This window comes from Salminus brasiliensis, chromosome 16, assembly GCF_030463535.1.
Source record: "Salminus brasiliensis chromosome 16, fSalBra1.hap2, whole genome shotgun sequence".
NCBI lineage: Eukaryota > Metazoa > Chordata > Actinopteri > Characiformes > Bryconidae > Salminus > Salminus brasiliensis.
This window is the reverse complement of record NC_132893.1, coordinates 179,082-206,764: the sequence shown is the minus strand read 5'-3', so window position 1 is coordinate 206,764 and position 27,683 is coordinate 179,082. Positions and strand designations below refer to the sequence as shown.

Here is a 27,683-nt window from a genome sequence, read left to right as displayed (position 1 = left end):
ATCCGCATTCACGTGCATCAGCCTCATGCAGAGTGGAGGCGGGTGGAGAACGTTCTGGTAGGATTTGCTGCCACTGTTTCTGCCGTGGAGCAGCTCAGTGGCTAGAAATAGAAAGTTCAGGTCCAGAAAGTAAAAAACACTCAAATCTGTTGTTTTTTTCTTCATTAAAAAGGAGCCTGGATTAAAGCCTTTCTGCACGTTGTGTGATTATGTGGGGAGGTGTGGAGGTGTGGAGGTGTGGAGTTGGGGAGATGTAGAGGTGTGGATGTGGGGAGGTGTAGAGGTGATGAAAATATATGCTTTCTTTTGACATTCATTGGTAAATATAATACAAGTAATAATAATAATAATAATAATAATAATAATAATAACTAAACAGTGTTATATCACTTTTTAAAAACTATACAACTTTTTTAAAATAACAAGTAAACAAATAAACCAATATAAATTACTCACTCACAAAAAACAAGCTGTTATTTAAATGATTGATTATTATATTATATATATTATGATAAATTATATTACTTTAAATGACTGAAATAATGTATTACATTTGAACTGAACAAAGTTAGACATAAGCTTTTATATGTTATGTATGTAAACTGTACACGTTTTCTAAAGGTTTATATTTAATAAAAAAACAAGTTGTTTTGTGTCTTATAATAATAATAATAATAATAATAATAAACACATGTTTAACACAAGTATCAATTTGATCGATTTCATGATTGTGTCCCGCCCCTTGCTCTCGCGCACACTGCTTGCTGCTGCACACGCCTTCAGCGTGAGTTCCGTGCACAGAGCAGAAAGGCTCCAGCGCGTGGAAGCAGCAGCAGCAGCAGCGACAGCAGGAAGAGGAGGAAGAGGAGGAGGTGAGTTTGTTTGTTTGTTTGTTTGTTTATTCCCTGTCTGCTCAGTGGTGCTTAGATGCTTCAGGTGGGGTTGAAGGCCAGGCTGAAGTGGACTTGTTGCTGGAACTCTCCGTTCCACCTTAAATCCTGCAGCAGCTACAGTAGGACCGCCCGAGGCGCCAGAGTGGAACTGCTGCGCCAGTTAAGGTGGAACGGAGAGATTGAACAAACAGAACAATTTGGGAGGATTGTTAAGTTGGTACTGATCACTGCTGTTACCACACCCTTCATGCTGGACTAATAGGCACCTGTGCAGGCCCCTATACCCCCCCCACCCCACACACACACACACACACACCTAAATTCTGTAGGTTATCTAGAACACCTGAAATGTGTCCTAACACCCCTGAGCCTAGCAGTGATGAGTGTAGGCCTCTGCATACTTTTTGTTATTGTAAATTATTCAGTTGGTTATCTAAATAATCTTCACGTCATTAGTCACTGCAATAATGCATGTTCTGCTGATGCTGGGATGGAGGGGTAGGTCTAGGCAGGACAGGGGCGTTGGGCAGCTGCAGGAATGTTCTGCATGTGGGCGATTTAAGAGTGTCTGACAGAGAATCTGGTTCTTATTAGGCTTTTTCACTCTGGAGAGGAAGAGGAGGGTCCGTTTTTCTACAGTGGCCCCCTAGAGCTAGTGTGGCAGGGTGGCAGGACGTTTAGTGCTCTAAAAATGCAAATGAGCTTTTTAACATAATCAGAATATGTGGAGGTAATTGGTGTCAGCTGTTTTTGGCACTGTGCCTTTAAGGCTGATATGCACTGTCCTGTTCCCAACCTCTGAATGGGTGGGGCCCAAGTGCTGTACGATGAATCTATATGCTATAGGCGGAATGGGCGTGGCTAGACTTCTGTGGGCTAAATGGGTGGGGCTAAACTACTGTAGGCTTTATGGGTGGGGCTAAACTACTATAGGCTGAATGGGTGGGGCTAAACTGTTGTAGGCTTTATAGGTGGGGCTAACTGCTGTAGGTTGAATGGGTGGGGCTAAAGGAACACCTTAGGAACCTAGGAACACCTTAAAGACACCATAGCACCAGTTTAGCACCACCTTAAGAACCATCTGAAATACCAGAGCAACCACCTGGAACTCCTTAGCAACCACAAGGAAAACCATAGCAATTGTATAACAACAACCTAGCAACCACCTGGGATACCATTGAAACACTTTATTATTACAGCACTGGCCGTGTCAGCTGGTCAGTCTGGAAATGACTGACGCTCAGCTGATCTGAGAGAGAGGGAACCTCAGGCCTGAGAGAAGCACTGTTTTTAAGAGCGTGTGTGTGTGTGTGTGTGTGTGTGTGTGTGTGTGTGTGTGTGTGTGTGTGTGTGTGTGTGTGTGTGATTCAGTGTCGTGGGACTGAGCTGTTTATTGATGTATCCTGAAAGAGTTCTGTTCTGTTCAGCAAGAGTTCACAAACAAATCAAATACACACACACACACACACACACACACACACACACACACACACACACACACACACACATCACTGTGTTTGTCATTCTAGCCCTGGGCTAACTGTGTAACATGCCCTGTCGGTGACGCCAGTCAGTGTTAGGCCAGTCTCAGAATAAGGAGCTCATCATGGAGAACTGCTTCTGCACATCTGAGAGTCGTCTGTCTGACGGTCCCAGCAGTTATTACTGGGGTTTCGGTTGTACTGGGAGGTGTGTTTGAGTTGTACTGGGAGGTGTGTTTGAGTTGTACTGGGAGGTGTGTTTGAGTTGTACTGGGAGAGGACTGTCACAGTAATTAGATGATAGATTTATCATACAGTGTTTGGACCTCAATCATTTTTGCTGACCTCAGTATTGCCCATCTTGTTTACTACGCAGTACAGTACTACAGTACAGGACATCCACTCAGAACAGACCTCATTTGCATACGTCAGTCTTAAAGGCGCAGTATGTTTAATTCTAAGGAATGAAGAGAGTGTCCGTTACATTCATACTGCAAAGACAGCTCTGACCCATCGAGGCATGGACTCCACAAGACCTCTGACACAAGTATCTGGACACCTTCAGATGTTAGCAGCAGATCCTTTCAGTCCTGTAAGTGTGAGGTGGAGTCACCATGGATCTGATTAAGGAGCCCTAGGAGCCCGGTAGGGTTATATTCCATAAACACGTTCCTATTAGTCCAAAGACGCAGTGGTTCAGGTTCTAGTCTGCAGGAGCTGTTCTGAGAGCAGCTCTTTGGGGAACGTCTGTTTCCCCTTTGCAGTCTGTCAGGGCCTCTTTGAACGTGTATGTGGAAGCCATTACAGTGATGACTCATGGGAATTTATTCTCCACACCAGCATTCCCTGCCATTCCCGCTACATTATCCCACTCTCCATACACACACACACACACACACCCTGGCCTGCTCGTGTTCTGCTTCATGCTAATCAGTGTCATGTTCCGTCAGTGCTGGAGTTGGGGGTCATTTACCCCCTTGGTGAAATCTGTACAGCGTCTCCAGGTGGAGGTGGATTCTCTTGCTCCTGAATCAACGTGATGAAAAGCTTCAGCTTTAGCCTAGTGTGCTAATTTTGTGAAGCAGCGCTAGTGGGCTAACGCAAGCTAACCAGGCTAACGTGCTGATAATTTAATGTAATATGGAGGAGGGAGAGGAGGGAGAGGAGGAGGAGGAGAGGAGGGAGAGGAGGGAGAGGAGGAGGAGGGAGAGGAGGGAGAGGAGGAGGAGGGAGAGGAGGGAGAGGAGGAGGAGGAGAGGAGGGAGAGGAGGGAGAGGAGGAGGAGGAGAGGAGGGGGAGAGGAGGAGGAGGAGGAGGAGGGGAGGAGGAGAGGAGGAGGGGGAGAGGAGGAGGAGGAGGAGAGGAGAGGAGGGAGAGGAGGAGGGGAGGAGGAAGAGGAGAGGAGGGGAGGAGGAGGAAGAGGAGAGGAGGGAGAGGAGGGAGAGGAGGAGGAGGAGAGGAGGGGGAGAGGAGGAGGAGGAGGAGGAGGGGAGGAGGAGGAGAGGAGGAGGGGGAGAGGAGGAGGAGGAGGAGAGGAGAGGAGGGAGAGGAGGAGGGGAGGAGGAAGAGGAGAGGAGGGGAGGAGGAGGAAGAGGAGAGGAGGGAGAGGAGGAGGGGGAGAGGAGGAGGAAGAGGAGAGGAGGGGAGGAGGAGGAGGGGGAGAGGAGGAGAAAGAGGAGAGGAGGGAGAGGAGGAGGAGGAGAGGAGGAGGAAGAGGAGAGGAGGGGAGGAGGAGGAGGAGGAGTCGAGCGCAGTGCTGTTTGCAGGTGGGGCAGAAACTGATAGCACTGATAATGTCTATGGCGTCGCCCGACCGGGTGTGGCTTTATTGGCGTTTCTTAAAGTAATGCAGGGCGATGAGGGCTGATTATTAACAAAGTGCCAGAGATAAATTAGTAAGTTGCATTAGCCTAGCATCTCCTGTTGTCTCCTGAATCTAAATCTGGGCTCAGTAAGCGTCCACTTTCCAATGTTTCTTTAAGGTGTGTGTGTGTGTGTCTCTGTGTGTGTGTGTGTGTGTGTGTGTGTGTGTGTGTGTGTGTGTGTGTGTGTTAGCGCTGCAGCGCTCCTGTTCTCTTTCTGTTTCTCCAGCTTCCTGTTTCCATGCTTCCCTCCATTCTTTAGCATAGAGCTCACACTCCGAGCACAGTGTTTTCCCAGCTGCCCTGCACAGTGCACCCTGACACACACACACACACACACTCCAATTACACACGCTGGAACTCCATTAAAGTTGTTTTTAAGACTTTATTTCTGTTCAGTTACACACACCCAGAGTCTGAGCTCACACACACACATGTAGTCCAGCTGTGTGTGTGTGTGTGTGTGTGTGTGTGTGTGTGTGTGTGTGTGTGTGTGTGGCTCAGAGAATGCTGCGGTTTTTGTGAAGGTGATGTTTTGAGTGATGTCATCGCCCAATTTATAATTTTGCTCCCCTTTTTTTTAACTGCAGAACGGAATGTCACCACACCCAGACAGAGAGAGAGAGAGACAGAGAGACAGAGAGAGAGAGAGACAGAGAGAGAGAGAGTGGGAGGAAAGGACGAGAGACAGAGAGACTATTACAGTGAATGGGGGAGAGAGAGGTTATTTTTCAGGGCTGCGGTAAATCGTGCAGGTCAGTCGAACTGTGAGGTCAGTAGGTCACGCTCCCTCCTGCTACTCAGACACATGCGATGAGCCGATCATCCTGATGGGGGCGCCTTTTAATAAATGGTTCTTCATAGCACCAAATTGGTTCTACTCTACTATAAAGAACCCCTTTGTTAGACAGCATGGAGCCAATAGGGTCATGATGTTGATCTGCTCCAAAGGGTCCTATTCTATTGGCAGTACTTCTTCTCTACAGGGACTAGACAAGCTGTGTGTGCATTTGCACATCTGTGTCAGCAATGGATGCAGCTTAAAGTAGCTGAATGCACTCATGAGAAGGGGTGTCCACAAACATTTGAACATTTAGTGTTTATGTATCCGTTTATTCCTTCAGCGTGTGTGTGTATGTGTGTGTGTGTGTGTGTGTGTGTGTGTGTGTGTGTGTGTGCGCACTGTTTGCCTTGGCTGCGATGCTAAAGCAACTGTGTTCCAGATGTAAGAGCATGAGGTCATCCAGAACGCAGTCTCCAGACTCAACACCCTCCCCACCGCGCACACCACATACCTCACCCTGTTGGGGGGTGACTAGGGTCTGGACACAGTGAAACCAAAGCTGACCTTTCACACAGTCACACTGATTCAGGGTCAGTCCCAGCTGTTCTGTTAGCTCTTCAAATGCTAATCGAAGCTCTGTGCTGCCTGTATTGTTGGATGCACTGCAGGAGTTCCTGAGTTCAGTTGGAGTCTCCATGGGAACAACGGGTTGATCAGAGGAACAGCCGGCTCGTAGTTCAAAAAGCCGGCGTTTAACTCCTGATGTAGGCAGTGCCCAGCCCTGAGGGGTCCCCACTGTGCTGAACCCTCAACAGCATTTCTCCCAGCACTGCCTGGGAATATTCTGGCTGCTCTGTGGCCAAATATTTACTGTATAAACACGATTTTGCTGTACAGCAGGTGTCCAAGCGGATCTACAAAGGGCTGCCGTAGCTGCAGGTTTCTGTGTTAATATTTACAACATTTAACGTTTTTTACTTTCAAGTATTGGGACACCCCTCTTAATCACTGAGTTCAGGTGTCTGATTCAGTCTCATTGTCACAGGTGTGTAAAATCAGGCCTCTATTCCTGCAGTCTGTCTTTCTTCCACACATCAGTGAAAGAACAGGAGGTTCTGAAGAGCTCACTGAGCTCCAGCGTGGTTCTGTATGTAATAGGAGACACCGCTGCACCAACAACAACAAGTCAGCTGGTGAAATTTCCTCCCTCCTAGATCTTCCTCCATCAGCTGTGAGTGGTGTTATTATTGAACAGTGGAAGAGTTTAGGAGGAACAGCTCACAGAGAGCAGCTCAGCCACCGAGTGTCTGTCAGACCACGTAAAGTTACAGAGCGGGGTCAGGGCCGAGCGCTGAGCTCAGAGCAGAGTGCAGAAAAGCCTCCAACTGACTCAGTAACTGCAGCAGAGCTCCAGACCTGCTGCTGCTGGTGCTACTACACCAGTGCATCTTCTGTTTTGAAGACTGGTATACTGGCCAACAGCATAAACCAGTATAGTATAGCCTAGACCAGCACAGAAATCATTTCAGTTCAGTTATGCTAAAGGCTTCCTCAGCTGAGCCGGCGGTGGGCTGTTGGCAGGCACGGCTAGCTCATTACATGCTGGACTCTGTAATATTCATACACTGCTTTTCCCAGTGATCTCATTTTGCCTGAGAGCTTTTACAAGCAGCTGCAGACGACCCTGAGGGATCGGAGCTGATTAAGGCGGTCTCTGTGGAGTCTGTGACTCCTGGCCTGGTTGGCGTTCGTGCTGAACTAGAGAGATTATTAGGAGCACAGGTCAGCTCTAGCCGTCAGTGTTTCCTCTGGACCGTATTTACAGTGGAGCTGCTATAGTTCCACCTTCCTACACCAGCATCCGTCCTCCCATCTCGTAATCAGGCACTAACAGGAAGCTTGCGTCACATTTCCACCATTCGGACAATGGAAGAAGCTTTAATTTCAGCAGCTTTAAGCACATATTTGTTTCCCACTGGTTGTAAATGAGCACATGACAGACAGACTGTGCACGCAGTCCATCAGCTGACTGTGTTATCATCTGTACTGCTGCTCCCAGGCCCATTCGAGCCCTACCGCCCACATGCTAGATATCTACACTACAGACTCTGCTACTGCAGTTTACTGATGAACTGTATATTTGTATAAATATTTCCTAACTCTGTAACACTATACGGGCAAAAGTATTGGGACACCTCTACATTCCCCCCACAGGGTCTTTTTAAGCCACCCCATTCTAAACCCAGCAGTTTGTTTTAGTGTGTGTGTGTGTGTGTGTTGGTGTTTCAGGCTGAAGAAGGATCAGAAAGGGAACACAGCAGCTATGAGAACGTTAGCGAGGCTCTCTGGCCTCTCTCGGGCCTCTCGGGCTTCTCTCTGGCCTCTCTTGGGGTCTCTCTGGGTCTCTCGCACAGCTCATATGTTTGCTCACATTTTTATGTGAAGTCTGAGCTTCTCTCTGCTCATAAAGCAAAGGGTTCAGCACACAGCTGTTGGAGCTGGACACAGCCAGAGCAAACGCTTTACTTTCCATTCTGAAGCCTGGGGGGTGGTGAGGGGGTGGTGGTGGTGGTGGGGGGTGTTTGCACAGCAATGAAACATCTCAACAACACAGACGCACAGAATTACAACAGTGTACTGCTGGACCGTCCTGCTGAACCTGTAATATTCTCAGAAGGTTTATCAAATGACCTGTAGGTCTCCATCACTAAGGTGAATATTAGCATGTAATGATTAACATTAATAAAGTGTTATGGTGAATTAGCATTTCTTGCTCCTGAGCTTGTCCTGAGGTCTGGCATCCCGAGCCCAGAGTAGCAGCGATAGAGAGGCTATTCCCCCTGGTACAGTCAGTGGAGCGTCACCCTGATCCTGCTCAAAGTGGAAGTGCTACACATGCTCCAATGTGGGAAGAGTTGGGGAGTTAGGGCTGAGGTGGGGTGATGATCATCATCCAATATCCTGACCTCGACATAACTCATAAGTCACTGAATGCAATCAAATCCTCACAGCAATGCTCCTCCTCCAAAGTCTAGTAGAAAGTCTTCTTCTCTGCACAGTAGAGCAAGATTCCAACAGAAGCAAGATTAGCTCTTTTAATACCCCTGATTTCAGAAGAAACAGTGACTGAGCGGGTGTCCCAATACTTTTGTCAGGTGTGTAGGTGTGTAACACTCAGCGTCTGTATGTGTTATTCCTCACTGGGTTGCTATGGTAGTAAAATCAGATTTGTTCATCAGTTGATTTATTTTATTGGCAAGACAGAAACTAGCACACACACACACACACACACACACACACACACACACAGCCTCTCTTATTCCTGCTCTGCTCTGTCTGATCACATTCCTGTGGGTGAGGGAAGGAGCAGGTCAGATGATGGAGTACAGCAGATGTTTGTGTGAATCTGGTTAGGGTTAGAGTAATAGCACTTGCTCTGCATCCTGTCTGATTTCCTGAGCTCCTGCTCTGCGTTACTGAATTAGCCCTGATAAACAGACGCATTTATTCAGTTAAAGAAGGCGAGAGGCTCCGGCTGTTCCACAGCATCACTGCCTTCATCCGTTAAAGGGATCCTGCAGAGTTCTCCATCCTGATCTCAGACCATGCTCCCCTTAGGCTGAATGGGTGGGGCTAAGCTGCTGCAGGCTAAATGGGTGGGGTTAAGCTGCTGTAGGCTGATTGGGCGAGTATATGGAAAGGTTTTGTGACCTCACAGTTTCAGCATCACATCAGAAGTGCGTGGTCTTTAAGCCGTGTGAGAGCAGGCTTCTCCTGCTGGGTTTACTGGTGAGCGCCGTCAGCGCTGTGCTCCTGCTGTTGCCTGTCGTTGCCTGTAGTAAACCAGCCCCGTCCGTCAGGAGGGAGTGTTCTTACATGTCTGGTGGAAAAGGAACAAACACTCTTATCAATAAAGGCCTCTCAGAGCGTTTCCCAGGGCGTTCCTCAGCCTGTCGCTCAGACCGTGGGAGAGAGAGAGGGAGAAAGAGGGAGGGAGAGGGAGAGGGAGGTCTGCTAATCTGGAAAAGTGAGTCACGGTTTAATCAAGCGTTAGGTCATCGCGCTGTGATGTCGCCTCCCTGACCTTGCTTTATAACCCAGATGTGATCATTAACGGCGCGGCTCAGCCGACTCACTTCCTCCTCTGCTCCTGTCTGCAGAGCCGCCATGACGGACCGATTCGACTGCTTCTACTGCCGCGAGGACCTCGGGGGCAAGAAGTACATTAAGAAGGACGACAAGCCGGTGTGCGTGCGCTGCTTCGAGAAGTTCTGCGCCAACACCTGCGTGGAATGCCGCCGGCCGATCGGCACAGACTCTAAGGTAAGGTTAGGTGCTCTCCTGGAGATCGGCTGCTGTGGTCAGATTACTACAGGTTCAGTCTGCACCTGTCAGATACATTTGCTTATAAAGTATCTTTACCTGTGTCTTATCGCAGGAAGTATTTTTACTGCTCAGGTATTTGAACCCTTAGGGCCTCTTCAGTTGTAAGGTGTTTTTACCTGTGAGTCTCTCTTGCTGTGTAGGAGCTCCACCACAAGGGCCGTTACTGGCATGAGGACTGTTTCCGCTGCTCTAAGTGCTATAAGAATCTGGCCAAGGAGTCGTTCAGCACTAAAGATGACCGGATCCTGTGTGGTAAATGCAGCTCGCGCGAGGACGCCCCCCGCTGCCACGCCTGTTACAAACCCATTCTGGCAGGTAGAGTACTGAGAGCAGTGGGCGTGTCCGTTATGATCCTTACCAGTCACCACACACCCAGACCAACTCACACAGAGGAGAGTAGCAAAAGCATTCGGACACATGTCCTTCAGTGCAAAACAGGCAGGCGATAGCTTGTGTTGTGTTGAGGTGTTAAGCGCTCGTCTCTGTGCTGCAGGAACCGGGAACGTGGAGTATAAAGGAAACACGTTTCATGAGGAGTGCTTCACCTGCTACCAGTGTAAGAAACCCATCGGCTCTCAGAGCTTCCTGACCAAGAACGACAACATCTACTGCAGCTCCTGCCACGAGAAGAAGTTCGCCAAGCAGTGCGCCGGCTGCAAAAAGGTGAGAGAGCGCCCCCTTCAGAGCTCTGTTATTATTATTATTATTTTAATTTGGATCTGGACTAGAACCCACAGTGCTGGTTTATAAAGCTGTTGAGGTTTTGCTGTGGGTGTGTGTTGTAGTGTGTTCTGATACGTTATGGCATGTTATAATGTGTGTTATAATACACTACATGTCCAAATGTTTGTGGACATCCCTTCTAATAAATGGGTGTTTCTTTAAGCTTTAAGGGGTATAAAGCCCCCCAGCATTGAGGAGCTGTGGAGCAGTGGAGGAACTGTGTTCTCTGGAATGATGGTGGAGGAGCTCCATCCAGTATGTTGCAACATGTGTTTTACATTGTGTGTGTGTGTGTGTGTGTGTGTGTGTGTGTGTGTGTGTGTGTGTGTGTGTGTGTGTGTGTGTGTGTGCAGGCCATTACCTCGGGTGGGGTGAACTATCAGGACCAGCCGTGGCACTCTGCGTGCTTCGTGTGTGTTTCGTGTCAGAAGCCGCTCGCCGGGACTCGCTTCACCTCTCATGAGGACCGAGTGTACTGTGTGGACTGTTACAAAACCAGCGTCGCCAAAAAGTGCTCCGGCTGCCAGAACCCCATCACCGGTCAGTCCCACACAAGCTCCACTAACTCTGGTAGACACTGATGTGGCTTCTGTGACCGTCCGTTATCAGTAATACTGAATGATGGTGGATCGGAGGCAGCTGTGTGGGGTTGCGAACAGCCAGAGTTCATTTCTACACACCCTCTCTTCATCCCTCACTGTTACACACACTGTTTCTGTTACTGCACCGTAAACTCTGATATATGTAAATGGCCTTTGTTCTGATTGGCTATGCCTCATTTTAAATAGCATTTTGTGCTGAAACACTCTTTAGGGCTGAAATGGCTCTCTGTTCGAATGCTGCCTCCCCCTGAATTCTGTGACATCACAAAAACACTCCATGTAAAACGGGCTGGTGTCGTAGGTGTGGTGGACAGAGTGGACGACTGGTGGAATTAACAGTGTTCACACTCCACAGCCCTCGCTCTGAGGGACGTCCTCTGAGATCCGAGCCTTTACAGGGATCGGTTTACCTGACAGGAGGACCCTGAGTAAACTCTAACTCTCTGCTTTGTGTGTTTTTGCCGCTTGCTCTCCCGCAGGGTTCGGAAAAGCCACTAACGTGGTGAACTACGAGGGAGGCACCTGGCATGATTACTGCTTCAACTGCAGGAAGTGTTCTCTGAACCTGGCCGACAAGCGCTTCGTCTCCAAGAACGGAGACGTGTACTGCAGCGACTGCTCCAAGAAAGTCTAGCTCCGCCTGCCGGGACAGAGAGGGAGGAGCTAACAGAGATCGATCAAAATAAAAAAATAGCACTAAATTAGACTTGCGGACCCGCCTCCTAGTGTCTAACTGTAGAACTGCGCTTAGTAAAATCACCACAATGCTTTTTCTGGAGTAAAATATAATCACTCATAGTTTTGTTTAGATTCTGATTATAAGAAAGATTTAGTTTCCTAATTTTACACTTAAAAGGGAACTCCACTGATATTTAAAAATTCTCTACATAACACATTCAGAGGAGGGGTTGGGGGTTTTGGGGGTTCGGTGTGAAACTGAGCTTCACTGTACCCACGACTACTTTCTGTAGCTGCACTACACCCTGCAGCATGTATCCCTCCACCATCTTAATGAACTGATTTTAAAAGCAGGTTCTAGAGCCGAACTCTTCTCAGAACTCTGGTAGAACCGTGTCTCAGGCATCAGGCAGCGTCTTCATCACCATTAGGTGAAGAACTTTCTGTGAGGAGCTTTTAGTAGAGCTTCAGACCTCTGCTTCCCTTCACCTCCACTGTAGAACCACAGCTCTGACTGGGGGAGCTTATCTAGAACCTCCACTGTAGAACTTCAGCTCTGACTGGGGGAGCTTATCTAGAACCTCCAATGTAGAACTCCAGTTCTGACTGGGGAGCTTATCTAGAACCTCCACTGTAGAACTCCAGCTCTGACTGGGGAGCTTATCTAGAACCGAGCGTTTCACTCAAAACCCCCCAACCCCCCCCCCCCCCCCTCTGAATGAGTCTGTTCACATCTTAACTGATTGATTATGCAGAGAATGTAAAGAAATGGAGGAGTTTCTCTTGTGTGTGCAGAGCAGAGATAGAGATGGCCAGTTCAGGTCCAGAAAGTAAGGAAGTCCAGCCCAGGATTTTGTTCTGGCTGCCTGGGCGGCTCTGCTGCAGCGGATTGTTACTCTCTGGACCTGAACAGAAATTTCTTATCCACAGTTTTGAGTGTTGGTGATGATTAGATAATCAGTAGTGTTCTGTCTGTGAGTGAGTGTGTGTGTGAGTGTGTGTGTGAGTGTGTGTGTGAGTGTGTGTGTGAGTGTGTGAGTGAGCGTGTGAGTGTGTGTGTGTGTGTGTGTGTGATGAGTGAGGAAGGATGTGGTGTGTGTTCAGGTATTTCCTCTGCAGTCTCAGTGTGTTAGTTGTATAATATGGCTGATAAACACATATTTGCATACATGTAGCAGATCCGTGTCTGCAGTGTAATGTGCTGCAGTGTAACCCTGCTTCAGATAAAACTGACTGACTGCTGCGCTCTCCAGGTCCGGCCTCCATAATCACTGCATGGTGTCATTTGCATGGTGTGGTTTTGTGCAGTTGTGAAAAATAAATAAATAAAGAATCCAGAAGCAGTGCTGTTTTCTGCTGCAGGTTTATTTAGGGTGTGATAATAGCGCCATCTGCTGCTGGAATACAGAAAGCAAAAACGGGTTAATACAGTATTGCAGTGTTTCTCAGTCCCTTCAATGCATTTCTCCAATCAGAACTGAATTTCTCAAAGCTGTTTGATCAATCTTCACATCATCTACTCTGAGCCGATCATAGAAGCCATTTCCCATTTAAATTATTCAAACTCAAACCTTAATTTCTACAGAACATAAGGAGTTTGTTCCACCTGCCCGGGCAGCTCTGCTGCAGCTTAGCTGACCGTTTGCCACCACTGTTGACCGTTACAGTGATGAAGATTGCGCAGTCGGAGGAATCCAAATTCCCACAGTCTGCCAGGCACTGTCTGAAGTTTACCTTCACACTGGAACCTAAAGCTACACTGCTGCAGGCTGGATGGGTGGGGCTAAACTGCTGCAGGCTGGATGGGTGGGGCTAAACTGCTGTCGGCTGGATGGGTGGGGCTAAACTGCTGTAGGCTGGATGGGTGGGGCTACACTGCTGTAGGCTGGATGGGTGGGGCTAAACTGCTGTAGGCTGGATGGGTGGGGCTACACTGCTGTAGGCTGGATGGGTGGGGCTACACTGCTGTAGGCTGGATGGGTGGGGCTAAACTGCTGTAGGCTGGATGGGTGGGGCTACACTGCTGTAGGCTGGATGGGTGGGGCTACACTGCTGTAGGCTGGATGGGTACTGGTATATTAAAATGCTGATATTTGTGACATCACAGCAGCTAATCTAAAGCTGTTGGTTCAGTATAAATATACAGTCTGTTTCCACACACATCACAGAAAAGTGAGGTTGGGTTCTTTAACGGCGCTGTGGGTTCTGCACTGTGGGTTCTGCACTGTGGATGTAAACCTAAATGTAAACATGGCTGAGTTTAATGTGTAACTGAGCGGTCAGCGGGTGGGTGTGGTCCTACAGGGTCCTCTAACTCACACCTGGACCAGGTAAAGCTCAGCAGCCAGACACACCACGCCTGGAGTGAGAGAGCACACGCGCACGAGAGAGAGAGAGAGAGAGAGAGAGAGAGAGAGAGAGAGCAGGTGCTGAGAGAGGTGAGTGTTTTTCTCAGCCGTCTGTAAAAGTGTGTGAGTGTAACAGGTAAAAGGCTTAATAATGATGATTTAATTAAGTAAATGAAAGCATATAAACATTACATCATTTATAAAATCACATTTAATAAGGTAATCTGTTTATTTACATCCAGAGAAAATGTATAACGAATAATGTGCATAAATATTTATAATATATATAATAATTAGTATAATATATATATAATATATAAAAGCACATGAAAATAAGTCCTCAACATCACAGCTGTTCTAAACGCCTGTTCAGAGGAAGTGTGTGAGTGATAACACTGTAAACTCTGCTCATATAGAGACATATAGGTCATATATTACCTGTGTGTGTGTGTGTGTGTGACTCAGGAACTCAGTGAAGGTGTAAACAGGCCACCAGAAGTTAAATATCTCAATAAAAGATCTGCTGATTAAGAAACTGTGGATTTAGTTGATAGATTTCCTCTCTGAGCTGATCTGAGACACATCATATCTAACTTTAACTACTGAACTGATTTTATAAACATATCATAAATAAATAGTCTGAGAGCTCAGTTCATAATCAGAAAATATTCATCCAGAAATATGAATAGTGAATGATTCATGTAACCAGTGTAATTATTCACAGTTAGATCGAATAAAGACACACACACACACACACACACACACACACACACACACACACACACGCATACACACACACAGGAGAGCTGCCAGGGATTTTGGGCCCCACAGCAGTTCTGCCAAATTATTTAAATAATAAATTTTTACGGCCCCATGTCAGTCTCAGGCCCTTAACATCATACTACACCCCCCCCCCCCCCCCCATGCCCTACAGCGCCCCTGCACACACACACACACACACACACACACACACACACATACTGCTGTAGATGGGTGTGTAAGGAGAGCCTGGTTATAAGGCCCGGTTGATGTTTGGTTCCACAGCCTGGACTGAGACAGGCCTGTTCTCTTGCGTGGCGCCGAGCGTCCGGGTTAACGGCCCTTTAATTAAAATGTTCTGGACTGACTGGAGCAGAAACAGTGGTGAGAATACGGGCCCTGGCCCCGGGCCCCGGCCTCACCGCATATTTATTATATTTGCTCTGCAGCTTTACGAGGTCAGACCGTTCAACTGTCCGTAAATCAGGAGCCTCTCCTCCTCCTGCCCTGCTCTCTGCACCTCAGGACCACAATCTCTGTATGTCCCACAGAGCAGACCATCCCCAGTGTGTGTGTGTGTGTGCGTGTGTGTGTGTGTGTGTGTCTGTCTGTGTGTGAATCAGCTCTGTAAAGGTGTCACTATCTCCCTCTTCTCTGTGTCAGTGCTGGAAAAAGCCATGGAGGCCGTCTGGCTGTGGGTCATCCTCCTCACTCTGCACGTCCCATCTGCTGACCATGCAGGTACTGAGCCGGCCGCTAACTGCTAACTGCTAACTGTGGAGAAGGACGGAGACAGGGTTCCACTCCTGAGCATCAGCTGCCAGCTTAAAGGGTCTTTGCTTAAAGCTGCAGTTAACAACTGCCCTAAAATCTGAAGATACACCCCTGTTACTGCCACTGACCTACACTACCTGGACAGAAGTATTGGGACACCTGCTCATTCATTGTTTCTTCTGAAATCAAGGGTGCTAAAAATTGATCCTGCCTCTGTTGCAGTAACTGTCTCTACTGTCCAGAGAAGAAGACTTTCTACTAGATTTAGGAGGAACATTGCTGTGAGGATTTGATTGCGTTCAGTGATAAAAACGTTAGTGAGGTCAGGATCACCACCCCACCTCATCATCCCCAACTCATCCCAAAAGTACTGGATGGAGCTCCTCCACCATCATCCCAGAGAACACAGTTCTTCCACTGCTCCACAGCTCAATGCTGGGGGGCTTTATACCCCTCTAGCCCACGCCTGGCATTAGGCAGCATGGAGCCAATAGGGTCATGATGTTGATCTGCTCCAGAGTCCTATTCTATTGGCAGTACTTCTTCTCTACAGGGACTAGACAAGCTGTGTGTGCATTTGCACATCTGTGTCAGCAATGGGTGCAGCTTAAACTAGCTGAATGCACTTATTAGAAGGGGTGGTGTGCCTAGCATAGGTATGGGGATGTTTACCTGGTGGAGGTATTGGGTACACTAAGGTTCTCCTAGGAACTACCTACTGACCTCTGCACCGTTTCTTACTGTGTGCTGCTGCGGCTGTTGTTGTTGTTGTTGTTGTTGTTGTTTACAGGCTCTCCATAAATGATCATTCTCTTCTGTAGGCACTGGGAGTCTGTGGGGTCTGAAGGCTGTCCTGCAGCGATCAAGTTGTCAGTACTGGACACTCAAACCGGACCACTCCCTGCCCGCTCTGGAGGAGTTCAGTGTGTGCGCCAACATCCAGAGAAGCATCAACAACTCGGCCTGGACGGCCTTCACCTACCTGCACCCGGATCAGAGCCGAGTGGACCTGGGTCTGGGCGGCCGCGGCGGGAAACTGCACGTTTGGCTGTTCGGAAAGAACTGGACGATGCCACACACTCTGAGCGTGGGTCAGTGGTGCTCAGTCTGCATCACCTGGTCGTGCTCCCTGAAGCAGCTCCAATTTTTCATCAGCGGGGGTAAGACTGTGGTGATGAGCGTCCAGCCTGAAGGAGCGGCCTGCGGACTGACCGCTGGGGGGTCGCTCACGCTGGGGGCGGCACATTACTTTGTGGATGGGAAGCTGGAGGTGGAGAGCGGGACCAACCTGCAGGGAGACGTGGCTTTGTTCAGGGTTTGGGGGAGAGCGCGCAGGCCCGAGCTGCAGACAGCGCACGCCTGCACAGACGGGGACGTGCTGAGGTGGCACAGCCAAGCCTGGAACACACACACCTGCCCAGCTGTGACAGATGACACGCTGACGTGTGGTAAACACACACATACACTCACACACTCACTTACACAAACGGTAGCCTTCAGAAGACCGTGTCACAAGAAAATACTGATCTGTTTCCCTTTGCTGCCTCTGCTGATGCTGTTTAATGCGACTCTGTTTGATGTGTTTCTGCTCCAGCCTTGTTTTTAAATCTTCACAGAAGATCATTAAGTATATTTAATATTTCATTCAAACGTGCATTTGACTTCTTTGCTTTATTGTTAGTCAGCAAAAGCTACAGATATGAGAGTGATTCCTAATCTGAACAATCAACTATTTTCAATAATCAATACAACTATGAAATCGCGCTCCGGTCTGGAGTGGGAGTGGCCGAGACTGAGCTCCTCTTTACAGTCAGTGGAAGCTGCAGATTGGAGGGGAAGGTGATGCAGGCTGCTGCTGCTTCCATCTCATGGCCGTGTTCTCCTTCTGCTCTCCTCCTCTGCTAGCCTGGTCTCTGTACGAGGTCCAGGCTCTACTCCTCATCCGCCACTCCAGAGGGAATGTCACTGCTTATGAAGCCAGGGAAATCGCACACATCTGGGTAATCCGCAGCCGTGCAGAGAGAAACGCTGCTTTTCAGGAACAGTAACAGATTCTCACATTTCTTGATGTTTTTCCGTTCCGCAGCTGAGGCAGACGCTTCCATCAAACATTTACCTGCACAAGGTGGCCGTGTCCCCAGCATTCAGGTGAGACGTTTACCTGTTCAGAAAGCTAGCAGACGCACGGCCCCGCAGCACTGGAGCCTAACTCTGCTGAAATGTGCTTCCCTCTGCAGCTCTGCTCGACCCTCCAGAGACAGAGGAACTGTGAGTGACCTTTCTAATGACCTCTGTTCTCCAGCTCATAGCATGAGTGTGAGCTTACCTACAAACCTAAACCCTCTTCTTCTCATACCAGGACAGAGGAATCCTCCGAGACGTCCCCCAAGTCAACCGGTAAGGTCCACCCAACACCACAGACTGCACATCCATTACCGTGTGCTTTACCTTCAACCATCAGGCGCCAGTCAGCATCCAGGCCCAGCTGGTGGAGCTGCTCTGAGCAGCTGTGCTGATGCTGCTGCTGCTGATCTGTGCAGGTTTGACGGTCTGGCTCATCTCACTGTGATTCCCAGCGAGGACGTAGGAAAGGTCCAGGACTTGGTTTCTCAGCTCCTCAGGAAGGACTTTCACACAGCCGAGTACGATCTGTACACACACCGGGACTTCCTGCATGTCTACTCTATCGGTAAGCTGAGCTCAGCGCCATTGCGGCTCTGTTACCTTCGCTCGAGTTTAGGGTTCCATCCATAATTAAGCAGCAGAACACGTTCTATTGCACGTAGTTCTAGAACCTCAGGGCTGGCCAAGTGGAGGAGGCTCAGGGTACCTGAGTTCTGTAGGCGGTTCAGGATATCAGTCAGATTGGGGGATCGGACCTAATGACTGTATAACCTCCAACAGCCTCCCGATGAACCGTGCTGTGTGTTTCTCCTCAGATGGGGAGGAGCTTCCTAAGCCAACGCCAAAACCAACCAGCACACCAGCAACCTCAGCATCTGCCTCTACCTCAGCTTCTGCCTCTACCACAGCATCTGCCTCTACCATAGCTTTTGCCTCTACCACAACATCTGCCTCTACCACAGCATCTGCCTCTACCATAGCTTTTGCCTCTACCACAACATCTGCCTCTACCATAGCTTCTGCCTCTACCACAACATCTGCCTCTACCTCAGCTTCTGCCTCTACCTCAGCTTCTGCCTCTACCACAGCATCTGCCTCTACCATAGCTTCTGCCTCTACCACAACATCTGCCTCTACCTCAGCTTCTGCCTCTACCTCAGCTTCTGCCTCTACCACAGCATCCCATACAACCTTAGCATCTGCCTCTACCACAGCTTCTGCCTCTACCACAGCATCCCATACAACCTTAGCACCTGCCTCTACCATAGAATCTGAGACAATCTCAGCATCTGCCTCTACCATAGCATCCGATACAACCTTAGCATCTGCCTCTACCATAGCATCCAATACAACCTTAGCATCTGCCTCTACCATAGCATCCGATACAACCTTAGCATCTGCCTCTACCATAGCATCCAATACAACCTTAGTATCTGCCTCTACCATAGCATCCGATACAACCTTAGCATCTGCCTCTACCATAGCATCCGATACAACCTTAGCATCTGCCTCTACCACATTATTTGCCTCTACTATAGCAACCGATACAACTTTAGCATCTGCCTCTACCACGGCACCTGCCTCTACCATAGCATCTGAAACAACCTCAGCATCTGATACAACCACAGCTTCTGCCTCTACCACAGCATTTGTCTATACCACAGGATTTGATAAAACCACTTCTGCCTCTACCACAGCTTCTGCCTCTACCACAGCTTCTGCCTTAACCACAGCATCTGCCTCTACCACAGCATCCCATACAACCACCACACCCAGTGCAACTACAACATCTGCCTCTATCATAACGTCAGGCCGAGCCACACCATCAGCTGCTACAAATCCAGTGTCTCCTGAGGCCGCAGGTGAGCAGGTCACTGATACTGAGTCAGAACTGAGCCGTACCTGCGTACCGGTTCCCTGTGCTCCTGCTGATGATGTATTTGACTGTGCTTTGATTCAGACAGCTTCTTCAGGGTCAGTTTGAATGTAACCATCAGAGGATCAGATGAAGACCCTGAGGACACCATTCAGACATGGGTAGGAACAAAGGCACACCGGCCTGTAAGGCTACTGTCTGATAGAGCTGGGGGTGGGATGAACTGCTGGTTTCCCTCTAAATGATATATAACAGAGGTCAGAAGAACTAATACTAAACTGGGCCCAGGCGCTGTCCTCTCCGGACCTGGACCCGTAACCAATGAACCACTGAGAACTATTTCCCTGTTTTTTTAGCTGGTGTAACTTTTTAATCGTGTTTACAGTGCAGGTTTAGCGCTCCAGGAAACTCACAGACCAATCACATCACATGTGACGCTACCCAGCCAATCAGATCTGTGCATTGTGATAAGCGCTGCGGCTCCAGTCAATTCTACTCCAGTTCAGTGAGAAAACTGAAACATACTGAACTGTAATTGGACCTGATTTGAAGTCATACATCAGACCTTATGATTCTTCTGAACGTGGTGTGAAGAAGTTCTCTTAACTGGACCTTATGTTAATTAAATACCCCTGCTACGAGGGTTCCCTAGCTCCTCAGCCCTTAATGCTCATAATACTCATTATTCTGACGGTTCTATGTAATCAATATGGGCCTTCTCCTGTCTGTAGCTTTATTGGACTCTCTCCACCAAAGGGATAGTGCTGAACCTCCGTCTGACCTCTCTCCATACAGTCTGGTGAGGACTTTTCTAGCACTCATGTAAAATGCTGACTGTGTTCTGCTGAGCTGGAGCGGGATGTGTTTGCTGTTTTTCAGCTGGGAGGACTGCAGCTCTGAGACGAAAGCGGTATGGGTCCGGTTCAGCTCTGCTGTCTCTTATTCTGTTGTTCTTTGTGTTTGCTCTTGGGAGAAACACTGACCGGTGGATTCTGCTCTTTTTACAGCCTTTCTTCATCACGAATAAAAGGTAAGAGCTCGAATGATCTGCACAGGACTAACCGTCCACTCCAGGCCCCACCCTCTTCCTTAGCTACTGTTGCTAGGTTGAACAAGCCTTACAGAACGCTGGTAAAATCCCATTGGACTGTTCTGTAGAGCACGTCCAGGCTCTCAGCCGTAGCTATGAGGGAGCACGTCTGTAGGCGGAGCCTGGAGGGTGATGTGGTAAAGCGTGTGGAGAGTGCGGCTGTGTTTCTGTAGTACGACTGTCCGCTTCACTGACCGCCACGCCTGCTTCCAGCCACAGCTGTGTGTTTCAGATGCTGGTTCGTGACTGTTCGGACATCAACGACACCCAGAGACAGATCCACACCCTGCTGGATCAACCCTACGCCAACGGCAGCGTGAGCCTGGACGCTGACCCAGAGGACATCCTGATATCACACATACGTACAAGGCTGAGACACACACACACACACACACACACACACACACACACACACAATATGTCCAAATGTTTGTGGACACCCCTTCTGAAGCATTCATTCAGCTACTTTAAGCTGCACCCATTGCTGACACAGATGTGCAAATGCACACACAGCTTGTCTAGTCCCTGTAGAGAAGTAGCTGAGCTCCCGACACAAGACTGAAGCTGAAGTCGGGCGACTGGTGTTGGAGAAACAGAGAGAAGACATGAGAGGCTGGTTCTGCTGGGTTTGGGCTCAGTCGGCTTAGATCAGCAGGCTAAACACCGCAGTGCAGGCCGTGTTCCAGCTGACTGAGGCTCCTGTTTCGAGGATAAGGCCTCATGTCTGAGAGCACAGAGTGGGGGGGGGGGGGGGGGGGGTCCACTGAGCGGACCACTCGCTCTGTCTTTCAGTCGGACTCAGCGTCGCTAAACTTGCAACTATGGTGGGCTCGTCTTTTTTTCCCACCTGTTTTCAGAACTTGACACCACCAATCAGTGAGCACCCACAGCGCCCCCACCCTGTGGCTCTCATATATGCAGTCGGTGCTGGTCAGTGCTGGTGTAGGTCATGCTACTTTATATAAGAAGCAGAAATAAAAGAAGAGCAGTGATTCTATTTTGTTCTTTTTATTTCTATCTAATTCAATTATTGATCATTGATTGATTATAATTAAACTGATCGAACAGGCTAGACCGCTCCCTCTCCTAACCTCCATTGTGTGCTTGTGTGTGTTAGAGCCTGGCCTTTGTACCCAGCTGACCCAGCAGACACGGCAGGGCCTGTACATCTGGCCCTGGACTCCGGCCGAGCACACGGCCCAGCAGCACTGTGAGGGAGATCAGAGCTTGGCCTTCCGCAGGTGGTACGACATCCAGCAGCTCAGCATCTCATCCACAGCAGTGACTCCCATCCTGTGTGTGTGATGTGTTCTGATTGGCTGTTTTTACTTATGCTATATTTTCACACACAAGTCTGCAAAGAGAAATATGCAAATTAGATTCAACTACATACTAACAGCATTATTCTGGAGGCTTTGGTGGACTTTATTGATCACTGTCATTATTTGTGTTATTATTATACAGGCTTTTAGATACTGCGGTCATTTACAGCTAGCTGGACTCGTCGGTAAACAGCACTGCGCGTTACAGATACTTCATCTGTCCATGTTTGCGCTGGCTATCTTAATGACTCATTAATCATGCAGTCAGGCCTTTCAGCACTCCACAGTTACTGCCGTCACTCAGCCCATCCAAAAACACACAGCCAGATTTCCTATTTGAGGTTCTGTTGTAAACCAATTTGTCAGAACGTGCTGAAGATAGCAGCAGGAAGTCTGCCCGGTCGATCGGGCAGTTTTATACCAGGTACAATAAACCATTTGTCCCAAACTGAGATACACTCTCACACAGATAACCCTGTACCGAGTGAACTGTGCAGCGAATAAGCAGCTAAAACAGCCCGCTAACCATCACTGTCCAGTCAATAACTTACTGACCAACAGCACATTCTGACCCCTGACTTTCTGTTCATTTGGGTTTATTCTAATGTTATATAGAGTTTTACAGGTAGACACTCTCACTGACCGCTGATATATATATTTATATGTATTTATATTTATATGTATTTATATATATCAGATGTGTTGTTAACTGTGTAAATTTTCTTCTGCACATATTAATACACTGTTCACTCACAGGTTTGATTAATACAGATTATGGAAATGAATAAATATATAAACTCTGAATCTTAATGTTTAGATTGTTTTGTTATTGTTATTATTTCGTTGAATCTGATTATTGTTTGCAGTCTGTTGAGCGCAAAGACCAATCAGGCTGCCTGGGACTCTCCGAGGCTGCAGGGCTGCCCCACTGTGGTGGCCAACATCTCTGACCTGGAGCAGATAGCAGTCACCAACGGTCAGTCTCTCAGATCCTTCGTCTTCAGTTTAGAGCCTGTTTCCAAACAATCCTGATCCTGATCTACTGCCAGAGACAGTGATGATGTTTCATATCATATCTGCCCCCCCCCCCAAACTGTAGACACAGCTGAGGACGTTCTGCAGATGATTCAGGACCTGCTGAAGGAGCACGACTCTTTGGACGAGCGTGACCTGCAAACTCTGCTAACCCTGCTGGAGGCTGTGCTGAACGCCACTCTGGTGACCCTCGACATCGCAGAGGTCATCATCAACATCATGTCTGACATCCTAAACTCAAAGAGTGACCTGCAGCCCTTCACTAACATGTGAGTGTGTGAGGGTCATTAACAGGATCAGTGTGAACACTGTGCTCAGAGCACAGATCTGTAGTGTGTTCAGCGCAGTGTGTGTGTGTGTGTGTGTGTGTGGGTGCTGAGTCTCCGTGTCTGGTTTCTGTGCAGCATCCTGAACGTCACAGAGAAGGTTGGCGACCAGATGTCAGGCTTCAGTGAAGCCTGGGTCAGTTTTGTGGCTCCGGCTTTAGCCCTGTCGGTGGTCAGTGGTGACCCAGGACTCGTCCACAACCTTACATTTGGAGTGACCTCAGCAAACAACTGGCCACATCCAGAGGTACACATGAACACACATACTCTTAATGGACAAAAGTATTGGGACACCTGCTTATTCCTTCAGTGTTTCTTCTGAAATCAAGGCTATTAAAGAGTTGATCCTGCTTCTGTTGGAGTAACTGTCTCTACTGTCCAGAGAAGAAGACTTTCTACTAGATTTAGAAGGAACATTGCTGTGAGGATTTGATTGTATTCAGCATTCAGTATTTACCATAGCAACCACCTGGGACACATCAACCACTGTTGTAGTTCCTTTAGGAAATGCAAATCTAGTTTCCCTTGTAATACTGGTGGAACCCTACACAGAACCAACTCAAAGTTCCACCTGTAAGCTGGGTTGTTGACGGTTCTCTGCAGGTTTACATCAATCAGGAGCCGTTTGAAGGCACAGTGGCATTTATCTCCCTCCCTGCAGCTCTTCTCACCAGCTTTCCCCAGGAGAACCTCACACACCCTCGCGTCCAGTTCCAGTTCTACGGAGTTCCTGCACTCTTTAAGGTACAGCTCATCCCCCCGGTGCTCTATTTATTTGTGTCTAGAACAGAGTTTTCAGACTGTTCTAGCACTTTCACCAGCACAGCTGCTCCTGCCGTTCCTGAAATCACCAACTCACACACTGTCCTCTCCCTCCAGGACGACGAGGACAAAGGTAAAGTCCTGAACACGTACGTGGTGTCGGCGAGTGTGGTCAACGCTGCAGAGCCTGTGGAGGGCCTGAAGGAGCCGGTGGTTGTCAGACTCCACCACCTGGACACTCATATAGTGAGTACTGAGTGAGTGTGTGTGCCTGTCTACACTGACCTCATATAGAGGCGGAAGATTCAGGTCCAGAAAGTGAGCTGCAGCAGAGCTGCTCAGGCAGTTGGAACTAAATCCTGGGGTGTATTTTTACTTTCTGGACCTGAATCATCCAAACTATGCATAGAGTCTGACCAGGGGGCGCTAGCTTTTGCACATGGCCTAATTCTAACTGGTTATCTATTACTCATTTCAGACTGGTAAAGGCGTTCACTGTGTGTACTGGGACTTCAACAAGAATGGTGGGTCGTCGTTGTTGTTGTTGTGAACTTCAAGTGCTTTAGTCAATTTACTAATTATTAATTTCACACTATTTTGAAGATTGTCCTTGAAGATTGGGATCAGTCTAAACACTCCTTTGATTTCATATTTTGACAATGTGTGTGTTCTCTAGTACGTTAATAAATGTGTGTGTGTGTGTGTGTGTGTGTGTGTGTGTGTGGGGGGGGGGGGGGGGGGGGGGCAGATGGTTTTGGAGGCTGGAGTTCGAGAGGCTGTTGGAAGTATAACATCACCCCAGAATACACAACCTGCATGTGTGACCACCTCACACACTTCGGAGTGCTGCTGGTACTCTAACTCTACAAACACCCCGTAGCCTCGATTCAGTGCTTATTTTATGATGAACAATGTGTAGAAAGAGGTGTGTGTGTGTGTGTGTGTGTTAGGACGTGTCCAGAACTCCTATTGATGAACAAAATGAGAAAATTCTCACAGTCATCACGTACGTCGGCTGCGGGCTGTCCTCGTTCTTCCTGGGCGTGACAGTGCTGACCTATTCTCTGCTGGAGTGAGTCTTTAACATTAGCAATAACAATACATACTGCCCGATACATTATCAATACATACGGCTCTATACATTATCAATACATACGGCTCTATACATTATCAATACATACTGCCCGATACAATATCAATACATACTGCCCGATACATTATCAATACATACTGCCCGATACATTATCAATAACAATACATTTCAGAGTATTATACAGTACAATACAGAGTGATGTCGGGGCTGTGATCTACAGCACTGTGCACTTCCTGCTGCTCTGTGTTTAGGAAGTTAAGGAGAGATTACCCGTCTCAGATTCTCCTCAACCTCTCCATCGCTCTCCTGGGCCTCAACCTCGTTTTCCTCACCAATTCCTGGCTCTCGGCCTTCACCATCTACGGCCTCTGCGTTGCTGTAGCGACGGCCCAGCACTACTTCCTGCTGGCCTCGTTCACCTGGATGCTCCTGGAGGCAGTGAACCTGTACTTCGCTCTGGTGAAAGTCTTCAACGTCTACGTTCCGTCCTACATCCTCAAGTTCTGCGTCCTCGGCTGGGGTGGGGTTCCGTCCCATGGTTCTGTAGAAAGGGTAAAAACTCTCTGAACCTTTCTGGTAGTCTGATCTCTGTGTGTCTGTGGACGTTTCAGGAGTTCCTCTGCTGATCTGCTTCTTGGTGCTGGTGGTGAAGCAGCAGGCGTATGCTGTGGCTTCTTTCAGCGGTGGTCTGGAACATCTGGACAGTGCCGAGATGTTGTGAGTTGTTCTAAATCTGGGCTTTTCTTTAGAACCTGAAAATAACTGGAACAGCACTGCTGCTCCCATCTGCTGCACGGTTTTACAGCTCATCTGCCGTATGGCTGCTCTCAATCAGACCCAACATTCTGGAGTCAGATCAGTGTCAACTCCCCAACCCATCCCATCCAAAAGTACTGGATGGAGCTCCACCACCATCATTCCAGAGAACACAGTTTCAATGCTGGGGGGGCTTTATACCCCTCTAACCCACGCCTGGTGCTGGTAGGTTCATGCTGATCCGCTTGAACAATCTTCTGTCTCTGAGTTTCAGCTGCTGGATTCAGGATGACGTGGTCTTCTACGTTTCTGTGGTGGGCTTCGTCGGTCTGGTGCTGGTCTGCAACTCCTCCATATTTGTGGTGGTGCTGCTGCAGATGAGGAAGATGCGCGTGAACCAGCCGGCCGGAACACGCCGCGACCTGCTGAAGGACCTGAAGGGCGTGGCCAGTCTCACTCTGCTGATTGGACTCACCTGGTCCCTGGCCTTCTTCACCTGGGGTCCGGCCAAGGTGCCTCTGCTCTACATGTTCACCATTCTCAACAGTCTGCAAGGTGAGGCATGAGGCTGAAGCTGAGGATCACCTCTACATTACCTCCGGCGGTTCCTCTCGCTCCTCTAACAGGACGCTTTGTGTTTCAGGTTTCTTCATTTTTGTGTTCCACTGCCTCATGAAGGAGAACGTGCGTAAGCAGTGGAGGGTCCACCTGTGTTTCGGACGCTTTAAACTTCAGGACCACTCAGGTGGGTCAGCCAGTCGCATTACTTCTGTTCAGATCTAAACTCAGACATGAGGAACCCGAGCCTGATGAACCGTGAATCTTCTGGTTTTGGTGTTTTTGATTAGACTGGAGCCACACCGCGACCGGCACCGCCAAACCCAAACACTGGCAGCTCCCAAAGTTCCCCACGGTGGCTTCATTCAGGTCCAGTAAATCGAACTCCACTCAGAGCTCATCAGTGTCCTCAGAGACCAGCCAGCGCCAGGTGTCCATCAGGAGACCCAAACTGGGTGAGAAGAACCGTTACTGCATTAACAGTGCTTTACAGTGCCCGGCCTTTTACCACAGTCATTCTAGTCCTTCTGGAGGTTCTAGATAGGCTGTGAGTGGAAGCATGAGCAGGTTTCAGTCTTCCTGTGAAGAAACATGTTCATGGTTATTGCCTTTAGCTTATTGCTAACATACTACTAGAATTACATAGCAGGGCTAGCAGAAGTTAGCATTACGGTACAGGTTACTGACCCACTTTTGACCTGAACTGAAGAACAAGCTTTAATAGTTCTCCACTGCAGAACCCAGTCAGGTTCTCCATGTGACCTGTTCCTCTCTGTCTCTCCAGGTGTGGTGTGCCAACAGGGTCTGGCTCTGCCCCGAATCCACTGTGAACCCTCTGTGCCCCCCAGCGCTAATTCTACTGCTTATGCTAATCTCCCTGAGGCCTTCGGATACGAGATCCATTCCTGGATCCCTAAGGACGGTTCCGTCTGCGGCGATTACTACAGCTAAACCCGGCTGCTTTTACTCGCTCGGCTGCGGCGTAGTGTGTAGATGGTCTGTGTGTATCTGCAGGCTGTAACAGCTCCGGACTTCAAATGTCCCTTATTAAATTGGGGGGTGGGAGTGGGGGTGTATATGCTGATACATCAGTCACTGTAACGTCCTCCTGTCTGATCTTTATTAATGATGCACTAATAAATCTGATACTGTACAGATGCCTGCTTCATATTTTAACAGAAACATCGGAATTAAAAATACTCACTCAGCATGCTTTGTACACTAGTTGTCCAAATGTTTGTGGAGAGAGAGAGAGAGACAGAGACAGAGAGAGAGAGACAGAGAGAGAGAGAGAAAGAGAGAGAGAGAGAGAGAGAGAGACAGAGACAGAGAGAGAGAGACAGAGAGAGAGACAGAGAGAGAGAGAGAGAGAGAGAGAGAAAGAGAGAAAGAGAGACAGAGAGAGAGACAGAGAGAGAGAGAGAGAGAAAGAGAGAGAGAGACAGAGAGAA

At 48.5% G+C, this 27,683-nt stretch overlaps 2 protein-coding genes across 3 annotated transcripts; both read left to right on the top strand.

Moving 5' to 3' along the window:
• The first annotated feature begins 778 nt into the window (after positions 1-778).
• On the top strand, positions 779-12,752 carry fhl1b (four and a half LIM domains 1b). Its single transcript, XM_072659122.1, has 6 exons — positions 779-872; positions 9,181-9,343; positions 9,547-9,721; positions 9,900-10,069; positions 10,483-10,669; positions 11,211-12,752. The coding sequence occupies exons 2-6, from the start codon at positions 9,188-9,190 to the stop codon at positions 11,363-11,365; spliced, it is 843 nt and encodes a 280-aa protein (XP_072515223.1). The 5' UTR covers positions 779-872; positions 9,181-9,187; the 3' UTR covers positions 11,366-12,752.
• A 1,640-nt stretch (positions 12,753-14,392) lies between these two features.
• adgrg4b (adhesion G protein-coupled receptor G4b) lies at positions 14,393-27,374 on the top strand. Of its 2 annotated transcripts, none has more exons than XM_072659495.1 (28): positions 14,393-15,257; positions 16,112-16,738; positions 17,196-17,290; positions 17,377-17,438; positions 17,528-17,558; positions 17,650-17,687; positions 17,831-17,979; positions 18,230-19,276; positions 19,375-19,451; positions 20,022-20,089; positions 20,170-20,200; positions 20,298-20,320; positions 20,594-20,742; positions 21,498-21,624; positions 22,569-22,678; positions 22,802-23,006; positions 23,142-23,310; positions 23,667-23,807; positions 23,943-24,071; positions 24,304-24,349; positions 24,574-24,677; positions 24,776-24,897; positions 25,170-25,438; positions 25,530-25,635; positions 25,949-26,229; positions 26,318-26,419; positions 26,523-26,687; positions 27,017-27,374. In XM_072659495.1, the coding sequence occupies exons 1-28, from the start codon at positions 15,194-15,196 to the stop codon at positions 27,181-27,183; spliced, it is 4,704 nt and encodes a 1,567-aa protein (XP_072515596.1). In that variant the 5' UTR covers positions 14,393-15,193; the 3' UTR covers positions 27,184-27,374. The 2 variants fall into 2 exon arrangements, with proteins under 2 accessions (XP_072515596.1, XP_072515595.1); XM_072659494.1 differs by having other exon boundaries at positions 21,498-21,675.
• The last annotated feature ends 309 nt before the right edge of the window (positions 27,375-27,683 follow it).

Coding starts and splice junctions, on each gene's coding strand:
- fhl1b (XM_072659122.1), top strand. CDS start 9,188: ATGACGGACCGATTCGACTGCTTCTACTGCCGCGAGGACCTCGGGGGC. Junction 9,722..9,899: donor TTACAAACCCATTCTGGCAG/GTAGAGTACTGA, acceptor TCTGTGCTGCAG/GAACCGGGAACGTGGAGTAT. Junction 10,070..10,482: donor AGTGCGCCGGCTGCAAAAAG/GTGAGAGAGCGC, acceptor GTGTGTGTGCAG/GCCATTACCTCGGGTGGGGT.
- adgrg4b (XM_072659494.1), top strand. CDS start 15,194: ATGGAGGCCGTCTGGCTGTGGGTCATCCTCCTCACTCTGCACGTCCCA. Junction 15,258..16,111: donor CCCATCTGCTGACCATGCAG/GTACTGAGCCGG, acceptor TCTCTTCTGTAG/GCACTGGGAGTCTGTGGGGT. Junction 21,676..22,568: donor ACAGCAGTGACTCCCATCCT/GTGTGTGTGATG, acceptor TATTGTTTGCAG/TCTGTTGAGCGCAAAGACCA.